General features: G+C 39.0%; 1 protein-coding gene across 1 annotated transcript in view; it reads left to right on the top strand.

Moving 5' to 3' along the window:
• The first annotated feature begins 1,174 nt into the window (after positions 1-1,174).
• BANK1 (B cell scaffold protein with ankyrin repeats 1) overlaps positions 1,175-15,435 on the top strand; it is a 132,056-nt gene continuing 117,795 nt past the window's right edge. The window contains exons 1-2 of the mRNA XM_064712302.1: positions 1,175-1,337; positions 14,971-15,369. Of these exons, the coding sequence (XP_064568372.1) occupies positions 1,175-1,337; positions 14,971-15,369 (562 nt within the window). The remainder of the gene's footprint in view (positions 1,338-14,970; positions 15,370-15,435) is intronic.

Consider the following 15,435-nt stretch of genomic DNA (forward strand, 5'->3'; position numbering starts at 1 on the left):
TGAAAAGAAAAGCCTTAATTTAAGCAGTGCTGTGTCCTCTGTAAAAATGAAAGGCTAAATACAGTACAGGCTTCAAAGGAGTTTATTGCTAATATGCTAGTGAGCATTAAATGAAAACAAGCAGTACTTTAATCAGAGGCCACAAGTGTGGTGTTCCTCTGCTTTATTAAAATTTGTGATTGAAAAGACGTGAGCACTTGCTTTTTGTTAAATTATAATATGCATGGCCACAGAAATAAATTGCTTAAATGAACAAAACCATATTAACAGCAGAAACCAGATCTTCTGAGTTCGATTAGGTTGCCTTTAAAAATATGAAATACTGTGGGAAACTAGCAAATATGCAGTATTAAGTATAAAGCCCTTCAAGAAAAAATTATTTTCCTAAGGTAATTTATTAGTAAAATTCTTTTGCAATGTTTGCAGCAGCATTCCTGCAGTTCAGTTGTGATTGTGTGCTGCTGGCCAGGATTGTGTGCTTGGGCTGGTGTATAAAAACTCCCAAGAAGGTGGCCAGTGTATCTCACCTTGTACAAGCCTAGAACAACTTGTTCCCATTGTAAACTCAGTTTAGAGGGGCATTTTAAGAGGGAAACAAAAAGTCCTCTGAAAAATGACTATTTGATCATTATTTTTCAACTGCCTTTTGTCTGAGAGAACTGAAACAAACAATTCATGTGAGTTAGAGTCTCTATTCAAGTTTACTTCAAACTGAGGGAGGGTGAGAGCCCACATGCAGCAGGGGCAGGGGCTGGAGAGGAGGCTGAGTGAGCCCTTCCAGGAGATGGTTAGAAAGGCATCTCAGATATACAAAAGATATGAAAGAAGGAATGAAGGAGAGGTAAAGGTACTGGCAAGGATAATGGCACAGTTTTTACAATCCTTGATGGGATAAAGTGCAGGGACCCCAGGACCAAAGGGATGGACACAGGAACTTCTCTGTCTAATATGAATTTCATGCCAAAGGGGGAACAATTTTTCAAATGTTCTTTTGGTAAGTGGGAAAGACAAACAGGTGCATTTTATTCAACCACTATTGGTGAATGTGTGTGCTTTATTTTCATAGCTGCCTTTGCCCATTCCCTTCAAACACATTGTACAGGATTGGGAAAGGCCAGGAAGAATGAGATATAAAGAGTAAGTTGGCTTGTGTCCACTGAGTTGTTTTGTAGGCATGCTGTTTGTGGTAATTAGGTGGCTGAGCCTCATCCCCAATGGGCACAGCTGTGAGCAGCAGGTGAGCAGCACTGACAGCAGTGATCCATGGAGGGCCTGGGGCACTGACCCATCACCAAAGGGAACAGAGGGCACACCGGTGCAATGCATGGACAATGAGGGTATAAAAGGCTGGGCTGAAGAGCAAGAAGGGTGGATGCTTGCAGCTTTCTGGAGTAATGTTACTCTGTATGGGCAGATGCTTGAAGTCTTCTGATGGGGTATGGTGTTGTTCTGTGTGGGTGAATACTTAAAGCCTTCTAAAATTGTGTGGTGATACTCTGTGTGTTGTGGCCATCTCAACTGTGATGTATGCTGCGACACTGTTTTTTACTTTTTCTTTGTGTAACAATGTTTATTGCTTTTGGTTTTTTGGGTTTTTTTAACCCAGTTTAAGACTCTGTACTGATTGGGTGCAGCAAAACTGAACGGCTGCCATGAGCCAGGTGAGTTTTTTGGCTTGCTCAGATCCTGCTGCTGAGGAAATTACTCTGTGAGAAGAAGATGAAGGGAGGGACTAGGTTGGGAGGGAAGCTGTGGGAGAGTCTGCTTTGTATCCCTCACCAGCTAGCCTGGTAATGATGTGATGTGGGGTGCTGCAGGCTGCTCCTCACTAAGAGCTGAAGGGGCAGAACATCAGGGGTTGCTTGAGGTCACACAGGTTACTTGAGATCATTTTTCCTGACTTGAGGTCACTGGAGTCCCTGGTAGGGAACACTTGAGGTCATTTGGGCTGACTTGGACAGGAAGCCCCCTTAGTCCAGATGCTGCCTTTGGTCTTTGCTGTTTGTAGCATTCGACCAGGACAGCAGAGACAGCAGTCAGGACAGCTGGACATGTGTGGGCCTATCATACTCAGGTCAAGGTCTCTAACTCTCTGGAGGTTTGTACTTCTCAGCTGGAAGAAAAGGATGGCAGGCTTCAGTTCTCAGTAGCCATAGCAAGGAGCTCTAGTGATTCATGGACTAATATGAACTGTCATTGTCTACTTTATTCCCTTTATTTACTTGCCATTCCTGGTGCAGGGACCAGATGTGAAAAAATCAGGAGGGGCTGTTTCAAGTGTTCCTGGTTGGTAGGAAGGGTTAAATTAATGATAACTAGTGTTTGTAAAAAGGCAAATTGAGACAGAAGAAGAGGAGGGATTGACAGGAAAGCTAATGCCTTTCTAAACAATTTGATGGGTGAAGGTGTGTGTTACTGTCTTTGAAATGGGTCTTCATGTCTCTACTGACTCTGGGCTGCAGGTTGATTGCTGAGCCCAGGCAGCTTGGCTGCTCGAACAGACATGGGTCTGCACAAGCCAGAGTTTCTGAACACTGAGGTAGAGTAGTAGGTTCAAGGGGGGATATGTGGTAGGTGGTTGGGGAGGGCTATATCTTCCTGGGGCCCCAGCCAGTAGGGAAAGGAAGAAGACACCATGTGGCTGAGAGTTTGGGATCAAAGGAGGCTGTGGCCTCCAAAACCTTGAGAGAGAAAACCCCGTGTGCATGTGCCCCAGTGGAATCTCTCCCTTTATTTGTTTATTCAAATAAAATTGCAGGACTCTTGTGTCTCTTTTTTTGCCATAAACCTCTGGCATTTGTGGATTTTCCTGACAAAAGCAAGGCCTTCAAGTAAGCCAGATAGACTTCCAACATCTTTCTGAGACTCTAAATGATTCTAGCTCTGTCCAGAAAGTAAACTCTGGCAGCTTAATCTTACTTGAAGTACCTAAAGGTACTTTGCATTTCAAATTCATCTGAATCTTTTAAACAGTATTTTTTAAAGGTAGGCTTATATTATGAGAACTTTATAAAGATTTAATCAAATAATAAGAGTAGTCTTGCTTGGAAAGGATGTTCTATAGTATCTGGAAAATCTAATAAAAATGCACAAAACTCAATATACCTTTTTTCCTCCACCCCCCTGAGATGTCTGTTTGTAGATATTTCACTGAGTCTCTGGTTGCTGTAGACTTCCTACCTCTAAACATGGAATGCTAATTCCCCAGCCTAGTGTGTCTCAGAATAACTCTATTTAATCAACAAAGCCTTGTTGCTGTGCACTATCAAAGGAAATTTTGCCAGTGTTTTAAATCAGAACTTTAAGGTTCTTATACATGCTTTCTAGTTTTGCAACACAGTAATCTTATTGAAACTTTCAAATGTGTTTCTCTCCCATATCAATTCCATTCCCTGTTCAAAACTAGCTATTTCAGAGGAGGCCAAATCTAATTTGGCCTCGAATGAAATAGTCTGTAATGATTGAATTGGGGGAAAATGTATTTTCAGTGGAAGTTTAGGCCAGATCCTACATTTAACAGTTTGGAAGCAGAAGAATTTTCTGCTTAAAGGGTACATTCAGGATAGTTCCATTTTAATTTTCTGCTAGTGTTCTTGCCAAGCTATTGTCAGCTGGTTTTCTAAGAGTTTAAAAACAGTTATGTTTCATTGGCAAGCTTACAGCCTGTATTTCAACACTGATACTTATAGAATTCATTAAAATGGCAAGCCATGTTTCTGTATCTTAGCTTGTAAATATGTAATATATGCCATAGTTTTTGTACTCCCACATGCTGTTAAGTCCATGCTCATTTTGAATGACATGTATAATAATAAGTAGCGTTCATTTTGAACACAACCATGCCTTAAATAATACAGTTAAAAGGCAGAACTATCCTTTTAAACTGTGACAACTCATTCATTGGCTGTAACATTTTGGAGACTTCTGTGAAAAGTTTTTTTATCAGAAATCGAGGGTTGAACATTAACCTAAAATACTTAAAATATTACAAAAGTCAATTACACTAATTTATTTCTCACCACAATTATGCCACAGATGAGCATTGTAACATTTGAATTTCCAGGTATACGTGCTCTCCCCTAAACAATCTGTTTTGCTTAATAAGTGAAAAAGTTTTCACTTTTGTGTAACAAAAAACCAATCCAGTACTGGATAAATGATAGTTTAGGATCTAAGTCTTTATCAAAGTAGTAGAATTCTTTAGAGGAGTGTTTCCAAACTTAAGTTCCTCTACTTTTATAGGTATTTATTTCTTACTGAAAGATCAGAAGGATGAGAGGAGGTGTAAGCACTGTCATTTTTTGAAATTGACTTTTGAGCATGTTGTTCTGTTTGTGGATATTTCTCTTCTCGGTATATTGCTAAAATCTGGATCACTGAATTTTGATATCATAATGAGAATTTAATTTAAGAAATGTTTCATATTTTTGTGGTCCTGATTAGCCAGGCTGGGTACCTGCAAGGGCATTAAACACTACAGGAGGGTATAGCTCTCCAGTCTGTCCCATCTATAGAGTCAGTAGAAGTTGCTATGCTCAGGTGTCTCCTGAGACACCTGCTTTGGCACAAGTGTGCCCAAGAGAGTGGGAGCTCAACCTCATGCTCATGTTTAGTGTGCTCTAGCACTGAGTGGGTGTGGGCAGGGAGCACTCTAAGAACTTTGTTTCCTAATGCTGCAAGGCTACTTCCACGTTGGTAAGTGGTGTTCCCTGCTAAACAGGATGTGCAGAGCTCAGCAGTGGGGCCTGAGAGCTGTGCAAGGTGCATTGAAGAGAGGTTGTTTTAGACTCGCTCTGGTCTGGTCCCATGGCCTTTGCAGGCAGTGCATGTGAGGGGTGATTCTGAACATTTGAGATGTTTGTGCAGTTATCATGTTCATCTGCATTAAATGGAAAATGGAACAGGCAGAATAAACTCCAGAGATGGAAAATTAAAACTGCACATTGTTTTTCATACCTTTACCAAATGAGCACGTGGTTATTGCTGAGCAGCTGGCACTTGGTAGTGTGTTAAACTGTGGGATCCTGAGGAGTCTTACATTAGACACTAATGAAATACAAGTGCAGTGACCATGGTGATAGACCTATGATGGCATCTGCCTGTTTAATTTTTATATGTTTCTTTTTTCTGAATGCTCAAGAGGAAAGTAAAAATGTAGTTATCCAGATTTGGTTGAACAACAAGGGACTTGATGATGTAAAAAGCAGGATGCTTCATAATTCTTTGGTCCTGGCGTGGCTACCTCAAGCTTCTGAGTTTTACTGTATTTGAACTACACAGGTTCTCTGACTGTAGTGGGAAAAGGTTTATCTTGGTGTCAAAAACAGTTCAGGACAGGTTTGTTTTCACTTTCTTTTCTGTACCTTTGGAACTAGAAATGGATGATAGTGTGTTTCAAAAGGTGGAAGTACCAGTGAGATACTTTTCTTCCAGTGTACACAATTGTGTACTACTTTTCCTGTTTCTACCCCACAGTGAGACTATACTGCAATGTAGGGTGGGTATGTATGTATTGTATAGTAAATCTGTTTGTAAGAACCTCAACATATAGAATTGGTTTATTTCCAGGAAACATCTTTGTGGTCTGAAGCAGTAGTAGTTATACAAAAATATTTCTGCAAGGTCTCTCCACTGGAGGAGGACCCAAAATTGTTACCCAGGTAACTCTCCAATTTGTTCTTATTTTAGGACCAGTAATAATTTTGAGAATTTGTTTTGCAAGGTAGGGGGGAAGGTAATTGTTTGTGTTAAACCTATACTGAGGATGTGTTCTTATTGGAAAAATGTCTTTTGAATCTCATGAAAGCTGCAGCATGCATTTGGGAGTCACATTCAATTTTGCAAATACATGGTTAAATTTGTGAAGGCAGGTTGGCATTCATTTAACTAAGCTGCTTGCTTTATCCAATGGACAGAAATACAAGTAGTTTCTTATATAGCTGGGCTGTAGAATCTGTCTTAAGGCAGTGGAGAGGAAGCAGGGGTGGGTTTAATATAGAGAAGTCAGCCTTCAACTGAATTTGTTCCTGAGTGTTTTATTTAGCTTGGTTTTTAACTCGCTGTTAGCTATGTCATTGCTCATTTTTTTGAAGCTGCATGTTTATGTAATTTTCTACTTCATTTACTTCCTTCTGTGTGCAACATTAGCATGAATGCTGTTAAAAAGTTCAAAACAACTATGAAGTGGTTGTCCACCGCTGATGGGATATTTGTCTTGGGTTGTTCTGTTGTTAGTGTTTGGGTGTTTTTAGTGACTGTCCTTTATTTGTCAGAAAGGGAGGAAAGAAAAGAGCTAAAACTGGAGGACAATTTCTTCTACAGCCTCAAAACTCAGACATGTTATACATCAAACAAAAACTGCTTATCACATTTACTTAAATTTCTGGATGAATGCTCAATTAAATGAGTTGCATTAAAATATGGATTTATAATTGGATTGCAAAAGCAGGAGAAGATCAAGCCATCTAATTTGTGGGATCTCAAAAGCCCTCCCTCAGTACTCTGACTTGTGGCAAAGGAAGCAGTAGGTTTAGAAACCCAGTATGTGTGGATGATACACTGGAACAGGTTGCCCAGAGAAGCTGTTGATGCCCCATAAAAGGAAAGGTTCCCAGCCAGGTTGGATGGGCCTTTGAACAGCCTGGTGTGGTGGAAGGTGTCCCTGCCCATGGCAGGGTCTGGAAATGAGATGGTCTTAAAGGGTCCTTTCCAATCCAAACCATTCGATGACTGCTCTGAGAGTGCTGCCAGATTGCTACAGATTTCTAGTGTCAAGGGTAATCTGTAATTTAGGAGTAGTTGGGATGTCACCTACAGTTATTTCAGTGTATTTAATCACATTACAAATTCAGGTAACACAGAGCATAAATTGCAGTAAATAGTACTATTTATTGTTAAATATTGCCTGGTGATCAGTGTCTGTCAAGACCCTGGCATACAAATTAGACCACTTAATGTGTAGGACACTTTCTTGTTTTGTACATCAGTTGCCATGGTGTGACCTTCCCAGACCTTAGCTGGTGGAATCAGCTAAAGCAACTTACCCAAAATTTTATTTCTTACAAGATCAGTGTGTTTTTGTTTTGTTGTGGAAGCCCTATTTTCTGAAATATATTCTCTTGTGTTAGAGGTAAATGTACTGAATTTCACAATAATGTTTTCCCTAAATAATATCTGCTGAACATGTATTCCATTCTTTGTTTCTTATTTTGAATTAAAGTTAAGAATTTGTGAGAATAGGAAGTAACAATGGAATCAAAGGGGGCAGATAAAAAAAGGCAAGAGAAGGCAAAAGATAAAGCAAAGACATTGAATTTAAGTCAGAGTTTAAATGTGAGGATAAATCCCAAATTGCCTGTACTATGTAAGGATGAGAACATCTAAAGGCATCCTGATAAGAGAAATGCTGGAAATTAAAAAAAATAATTCAGATAAAGAGGATGCTTTTGTCTGCCCTAACAGGACGCTTTGAAATTAAGTGTTTTTAAAAATTTCATGTTTATAAAACCATAGTTATACTATAAGGGAAATCTTCAAGTGGTGGTTACGTCTGGTAGTGCAAACTTGATACAGCTTCCTCAGGTTTTCCTGTGACTTTAAAGACTTGTTCAGGTTTTCATGTGACCTTAAGGATTGTTCCATGGCAATCATAAAGGAGTAGCATATTACTCCAGCTCTTCGTGCTGTCATTATGGTATATTTCTTTTCATTATTTGTTCATGTCTAAATCATTTTTTGAATTACCTGATTTTGTGCTAAAATCTACTGAAGGTGCAATTTGCTCTCCAAGAAGTGACTGTAATGACAGGAGATTTTACCTCTTTGCAATTGCGATGGAGGAGACGGTCTACCTTGAAATAGAGAAATGGTTTCTGTCCTCTATATCCCATGTTTGTGTTGAGCCTTGTTCATTAGAAGCAAGAGCCTGTAGATATTCAGTAGATATTCAGCTGAAAAGATCCATAGGACAGATCAGAGAGAAAGGCCTAAACCAGGAAATAAGGCCATATTGCTTGATAAGAAACAGCTTTTTGGGCATAACATTAGCTTTGTCATGTTTGATAATCAGGAATCTTTCTGGTCTACCTGTGCCAGGTTGGTGCTGTGAAAGGACACCCCAGAAATTTTTTTGGTTCTGTTTTCCCATTGTTACCAGAGGGAAGATAAATGGTTTTCTTTACAGGGAAAACTAACTAGGTCAAGGGTAAACTGATGCCATTTCTACAAACATTTTTTCTCTCTGTAGAACCTAATTTTGCCCACTCCAGACCTCGCTAAGTATAGTAAGAAGAAGGATGAAGTCATGAGGCTTGATTTCATAGAGACAGAGCAAGTATTTGTTTTCACATACAATTTAGCAATTACCAACAGAAGGTACATAAAGGATGAAAATGTTCTTGTTACTTGCTAGTTAAATAGGCATTTGAGAATAGAAGTGCAGCCACTGCTGGCTGATACAGTGAGGGCAACAATGCCCTTTGTTTTAGGATAATTGCTTTAATTGAAACAGGTGTACCACAGCACTGCAGCAATTTTGCTACTTTGTATTCTCACTCTAAAGTTTACAAGTGGCTCTTAAAATTTTCATTTCCTTTACTGGAGCACCTCAGAGAAGCAAAATGAACTGCTTTGAAAATGTTTTCCATTATCTACAAGTAGTTCTAAAGTGCTTTCTGCTGTCTTTCCTGCAATGAGTGCTTTTTGGCTTCCTTCGGGGGATTTGCCTTGCAGAATTCCAGAAACCAAGGGCTGGAGATGCATTTTGAGACACATTTACTGGATGTGTGTGAGGTGTGCTGACTGGGAAAATCAATGCCTTCTTGATGAGTGAGGGGCAGTTTGTTATGTGAAGGCCACTCATTAGTGCTGAATTAAATGTTCTCATTCTATTTCCAAATGTTAGATTGCAGGAGTTGTTTGAAGTGCTAGTGAAACTTTTTCCAGTTTTTATCATACCACTGTTAGTGATCAAGGAAAGCAGTGTGAAGAGATGAATGGTGGAATCTTTGTCAAAAGATTGCAAAGGAGCCAAGAGACTAAAAATCTTTAGATTCTAAAGTCTTATTTGAGCTAGTATGTACGCTTGTCATTCCCATCCCACATACAGCCCAGATAGAAATGAATCTTCTTGAGATTAGAAGAAAAGTTTTGAAAATCTGAGTAAAGAGGGGAGTCTGGGTTATTTTATGCTTCCTGATATTTCTGAGGCTCCATTTCTTTTTCATTGTGTCATGACCCTCATGACTATATCCATAGTTTCATCCTACGGGGTGATGTAGGTGAGTGCAGTCAACTTGTAAAGTCTTGAATAGCTCTATCCTGGCACTGCTTGCCTGGATAAAAAATGCTGCTTCTTTTTGTGTGAGTTCTTATCACGAAAAGATGCTCATGATGATCTTTGAGAGTGTAGTCTGCTATTCACAAAAGAATTAAAGATGCAGTGGATGTCATTCCATATCACTTATATTGTCCAGATTTTTCATCAATATATTATGAGAAAGTGAGCAAGAGCTTCAGTGTCTTTCCACTTCTCCTTTGAGATATTTAACTGCTGTACTTATTTTAACAAATTTTTGCTGATGGATAGTAGTTCATTGCATACTGAGTTCATTCATTTCTTTCCTTTTAAGAGTGATATTTTTAAAAAATCAAACAACTTTCCATTCCCCAAGTGACGACATCTGTGACAGGAAGAAATAAAAGGGACAAACTTTATGCTTTGTCTAGCAGTTTGTCCTGTCCTTTCTCAACCTAAGGGTGGAGAACAACTTGAGCGGTTGTTTTCTTCACAGAGGTATCAAAGGCTGATGAGATTGAGGTGAGGATTGTAAACAGACTTGAATTATGTTTCTGTTGGGGCTGACTGTGGCAGGCTTGATATGTGGTTATGGGCAGCTGAGTGAATAGCAGGGAATTCCATTTTTTGGTTCCAGTACCCTAACTGGAAAAGGCTCTGGACAACCCTGAGAAATATGGTGATCCATCTTTCCATTAAAACTTGGATAAAAGCTCATGTTCAAACCTGACATTTTTTCATCAAAATGTCTTAAGGTAGTGGGACTGTAGAGCCAATTTTTATATCCTATCCTAATTATAATCAGCCTTATTTAAATCAAATAAACTCTGTTAGTGCTGAATTATGGAAACAACTGTAGTAAAATTCAGGTCAAAGATATCTAGAAGTAAAGCATTTCCCCCACAAACCTTTACAAACTCCTACAAACCTAAAAGGCCTTTAAAAAGATCGGGAATGAATTGACACCTGTGCAGTGTCATTCTCAAAGATGAGCATTAATAAGTGCTTCTTGATTATTTCTAAACACACAGAAATGATCTTTTACAGACTGCAAGATTCATAAACTGAGATATCTGTTAAAGAGCAGCTACTAGACCCCAATTTTCCATTTGTTTCTTTTGCCTTCCTCGTGTGTTTGGTGCATTGCAGAGTCCTTGAGGTTTCCTTTAACTCTCTAATATATTGGTGCTTTCTTCCCTTTACTATATCTTATAATTCTTGCCATAAAAGACATGTTCTTTTGCCCTATATACACAAGTTATTGATTCCTTCTTGGTCACAGAAATCTCACAGTATCTAGCAGGTTTTCTCAAAGAGACCTTCAGATGACATGAGTTGTGCTTTCTTGGGCAACCATGCACCAGTAACTAGAGAAGAGTTTTGCTTGTCAGAAGAACCCCTTTCAGGTTATGGATGACTGCAAAAATTCTCTTACTGTTTCTCATTGCTGAACTAATAATAAGTTTTATTTCTACTTTTGAGTCAGTTTGCAAGTAGGAGCAGATGAAGCACAACTTAATTTTGTCAGGATATGGTAGTTTCTATTACATTAACTTTCAAGGGAACAAAATTATTCTCTACTTAGATATATTTCAAGTGCAGTAAATTGAAAGAATTATTCATTAAGAGATGAAAATAATGAAGGGGAAAAAACTCTGGCTGAAAAGTTGAGCATTGTTATTGTATATTCAGTAGTGGGGAGTGTTGCAGTAAAGCCAAACTTGATTGGTTTTTTGTTTCAGGAAAAATAATGCTGTTCTAAAGGCAGAGTTTTGGTGGGTTTTAATTTTCAAGTAAGGTGCCTGCGTATGCATCTGAGTAGAATCTATGAAGATGAAAACAGTATCAGAGGAAAAAGCTACTAGTACATAGAGTGGATTTTTGATAGGGGACATCGTACCTATTTGTAGGGTCAACTTTGACTCCACATTTCTATTCAGGCAAGCATTTCAAAATATAATATTTCACCTTTTAATACAATTTGGGGCAAATAAGATGCAAGCCTTACATTCCTGCTTAATAATGAAGTTAACTCTTAATACAGAAGGGAGATCAATGTTAGAAAAAAAAATATTGCAAGCTTATAATTCAAACCATACCCATGTTTGGTTTCCCAGAGGTGACTTAATAGCACTTGCTGCTTGCTTCAATAAACATTGCACCAAACTGCAGTATGAAAAACCTTGCTCAACAGCATGGCTCTTCCCTCTGTATATAGATAGAAAAGACAAATTAAATAGGGGGAGCATATTGCATTAGAGCTTTATGAGATGTGTGCTGCAGAGCTTTTATTCTATCAAGTGTGGTGCCAGATATATTTCACTCTCCCTTTCTTATACAAATAAAGCTTTCTTTCTCATATATAAAAATCAATATAGTTGAGAAGAAATGCAGTTGAACCTTCAATAAACATCATAAAACCCCTTTCTCATTCCTGCTTAGCCAAGATCAAAGCTGCAGACTGCAGATATTCCATATGGAAGTGGAATTAGTTTGTCTTCTTTTATCCTTTCGATGCATGTTTCTCACTTTCATCTTTAGAATTTTTTGAGTACCTTTTTCAAGCCTTGTACTTTCCATTTGCACAGGGATGAATGAATGTGAATGAAATTCATTGTTTATGAGCTCATGTGCATACCCAAGGTTATTTTTTTTCTTCTCATGCACTGTATGAAGGATCCCCTACCTTGTATGCAGTTGTGGTTTTCTCAGTATTTTGAAAAGGTGGGCGGATTCACAAAAGTGCAGGACAAAAAATAGGGAGAGTTCTACCATGTCCCAGTTGTGGTGGGAAGAGTATTAATCCTAGTTTACAAACTGTAATGAAGGCAAGGCTAAGAGTTAATTCATGGGAATCTGAAGACCTTAGGGGGATGGATTCCTGAGAGCAGAAGAAGAGATGCTCCTTTAGGATTGCAGAAATATGAAATTATATTATGGCTGGAAGTTAGAACCAAGTAAATTCAAAAAAGTTTAAAGAACGGATTCTTAAATTTTCCTTATGGTGTAAGTATTGTCTTTATATCCACATTTTTAAAGAACTGCTCCAATGCTTTTAGTTAATAGGGACTGTATGTAAATAGAAGGTATGGAAATATGATTCCAATATTACCAGGTAGATTGTACCTGGGCTCGTCTGACCCTTGCTGCTGGGCCAAAGGTGACAACTGTGGTGTTTCACCTCAGAGACACTTTTGGCTGGCTGGGTGTTGCAGCTGGGCACTGAACAAATCCAGGCTTGTGGAAACTCAGTTTACCTCAGGTGGAAGGGCTTCAGGCTAGGGTGAAGAGGAAAAGGAGACGGATTCTGTCGGAGGGTTCCTATCCAGAGTATTATTCCATGGTCACTGACATCTGAATCTTGGTAACCACTCCAACAGAATACTGAGCACATGGTCCTGGCTCAATTTAAGCCCAGGGACAGGTGAGGCACCAACCAGGTGGGAGGAGGAGGGTCTCGGGGACGAGGGACACATGGACAGGTCAATGACCCCAGGCCTGAAGGGCGTCCTTTGAACTTGACCAACCACACGAGGCCTTGCTGGAATGTTAAGACTGATTGACAGCCCAGCAGGGGGTGAGGGGGAAGGGGATTTCCACACCTGGGAAGGGACTAAGATGTCTAAAACAGGAAATTGCAACACACTGCAACAAGAAGGTACTTGCTTGTTTCATTTTCTGTGATATGAAACTGTGTGGTCAGACTGGAAGAGCTTTACAGCACTGTTAATACAGGTTCTTCTTTTGAAAGTGTGCAGCAATTCATAGCTTTTTGTTTCTACTTTGTGCATGTCTGTCTGAGTATTATGGAAGATTAGATGAGATTCAGAAAACAACGTTGTGGCAAGTAATTTTTTTTTATCCCAGCATCATAAACCAAACTATTTTGCTCTGACTTAACTGAGAAATACCCTGCTTCTTTTTCTTATTATTAATATTCAACATTTAATTAGAAACAGGTATTTTTCAGATTGTTTTTACTGTGGGAAATGCAGTATTCATCTGTCCAAATACATTTTAACAAATATTACACTGTTTTAGTGTGCTGGTAAGAGTTGGTTAACTTGAAATATCATCACCTGCTACAATGTTGAGCATGACCCTTTATGATTTCCTGTGACAGAAAACTTTGTGGAAGGGTGAGCTTTCACAAATCTTAAAAAGATGGCAACAGTCCTTCAAGGAGTTTGTAGACATGCAATGAACTCAAGAGACTAAATGATAGAATCCCTTCTCTACAAGTTTCAATCAGCTTTTGCTGAGTAAGCTTTGTTTCAAGTATCTCCAGAGGAAAGAATGGATGAACAAATTGTCAAAATAATAATAGAAATAATTTATTCTAAAAGAAAAGGAGGACAAATAATTTAAGCATTAATCCTGGACTGGAGATATTCGTTCAGTTTATCCTTTTATAAGTGGGCTGATGTGGGATCCTTGACAAGTTTTTTATTTTCCTTAGCTACATCTGTACTGTTCTTCCAACAGTGCATCCCACTGCCCACATTGTTTGTGTGCCCCAGAAACATTTTAGCTCTGTGTACCCTCTGTTTCCATATCTCCTGATCCTCACAGTGCAGCAGCTTAGGCACTCAAAGGAGCTGTGGTGCACTGCAGGCAAGTGTCAGTCAGGCTGCCTGACCCTGACCAGCAGGCAGACACTGAGGCACAGTGAAGCAAAGTGCAGAAGCTGTATCTATTCCTCAGCCTCACGTTGTTGCTCCATGAGGCTGTGATTGTCAACTACACTGGGGCTATTAAACCACCCTGGCTTCATGTGTATTACTATTGTGTTACTCATCAAATCACAGTTTTTGGTAATTTCACACGATCATCAAATGACTGAGGTTGGATGGGACATTTGGGAGCTCTCCTGTACACCTAGAGCCAGGACCATATCCAGGCACCTTTTGAGTAGCTCCAAGGAGACAGATTGCACACCCTCTCCAGGCAGCCTGTGCCACTTCTCACACGAAGAAAAAGGCATTTCCTGATGCTCAGAGCAGCCTCCCGTGTTTCAACTTGTGCCTGTTGCCTCTGTCTCAAACTGTGACCCTAGTAACTCTGCGGAAGGGTATTAGTTACCATGTTTTACATCTTAAAGGGAAAGAACTGAAAAAATAGAGTTCTAGATTTCTTTTTGGCAGGTCTCAAGTAATTTTCTTAGAATAAGGACAGTAAAGAAAGATCATGAGTTTGTATCCTGACACCATGCTGACAAAATATCCTAAACATACCAATGAATTTTATAATGAAGTTGGATCATGTTCATGTGTTCAAATACGTATTCTTTACTTCTGTCATTAAAAGCTGTGTTCCATTTTTAATACTACTGCCTATTTGTCAAGGCTTTAGGAGGGAGCAGAATATGTGAATGCACTCTGCTCCCTACACTGCAGTTTCAATACTTATTCTGAAATATTAGTTGTTCTAAACATAATATCCTGAGTTATTTTTCCAGTATTTCTGTGGGCAATCTTTCTGCCTTGGCCTTAGAAATAAGGAGATGTTGTAATTTCAAGGTGATGAGCTGATTTCTGCTAAAGATAATTTCTTCAGCACCTTAAGGTTTTATGGAGGGGGAGGATGGGAACGATGACAGTCCATCTGTCTTCTGATGTTTTTTAATGTATGTAAACCACATTTGAAAATATTTTTTAATGTTTTTTTCTCTTTAGAAAATACAAAAGATATCCTCGTGATATATGAGCAAGAAGCAGAAGAGTGGGCTGTGTATTTAAAATCTCTTTTTGGACTCATAGTGGACAAAGAAGGAATCTTACTCTATGATCTAGAAAATTCATCTTTCAAGCACCAAGAGCTACTCTGTTTACTGTCTTATAAATGTAAACTCCTGATACTCTCATGTGGACTTCTTAACTGCCTGAATCAAAGGAGAAGTTATTTTCTGGAACAAGTTCTAAAACCTCTGGATAATGTGGTAATTCTGCTTTGTGGAGTGGAGAATTCAGAGATTCTTTATGAGATACTGACCTTAGCTGGTGGCAGCAAAGAGATTTCTACTGATCAGAAGCCTGAGGAATACATTTCTGTTGTTAAAGAAATTCTTCAACCAGGTAATATCCTACTGCTTGTTTGTAATCCTTAGGTGTCTTACCTTCTCTCAGCTCTTGCTATTTAGC

This window comes from Zonotrichia leucophrys, chromosome 4, assembly GCF_028769735.1.
Source record: "Zonotrichia leucophrys gambelii isolate GWCS_2022_RI chromosome 4, RI_Zleu_2.0, whole genome shotgun sequence".
NCBI lineage: Eukaryota > Metazoa > Chordata > Aves > Passeriformes > Passerellidae > Zonotrichia > Zonotrichia leucophrys.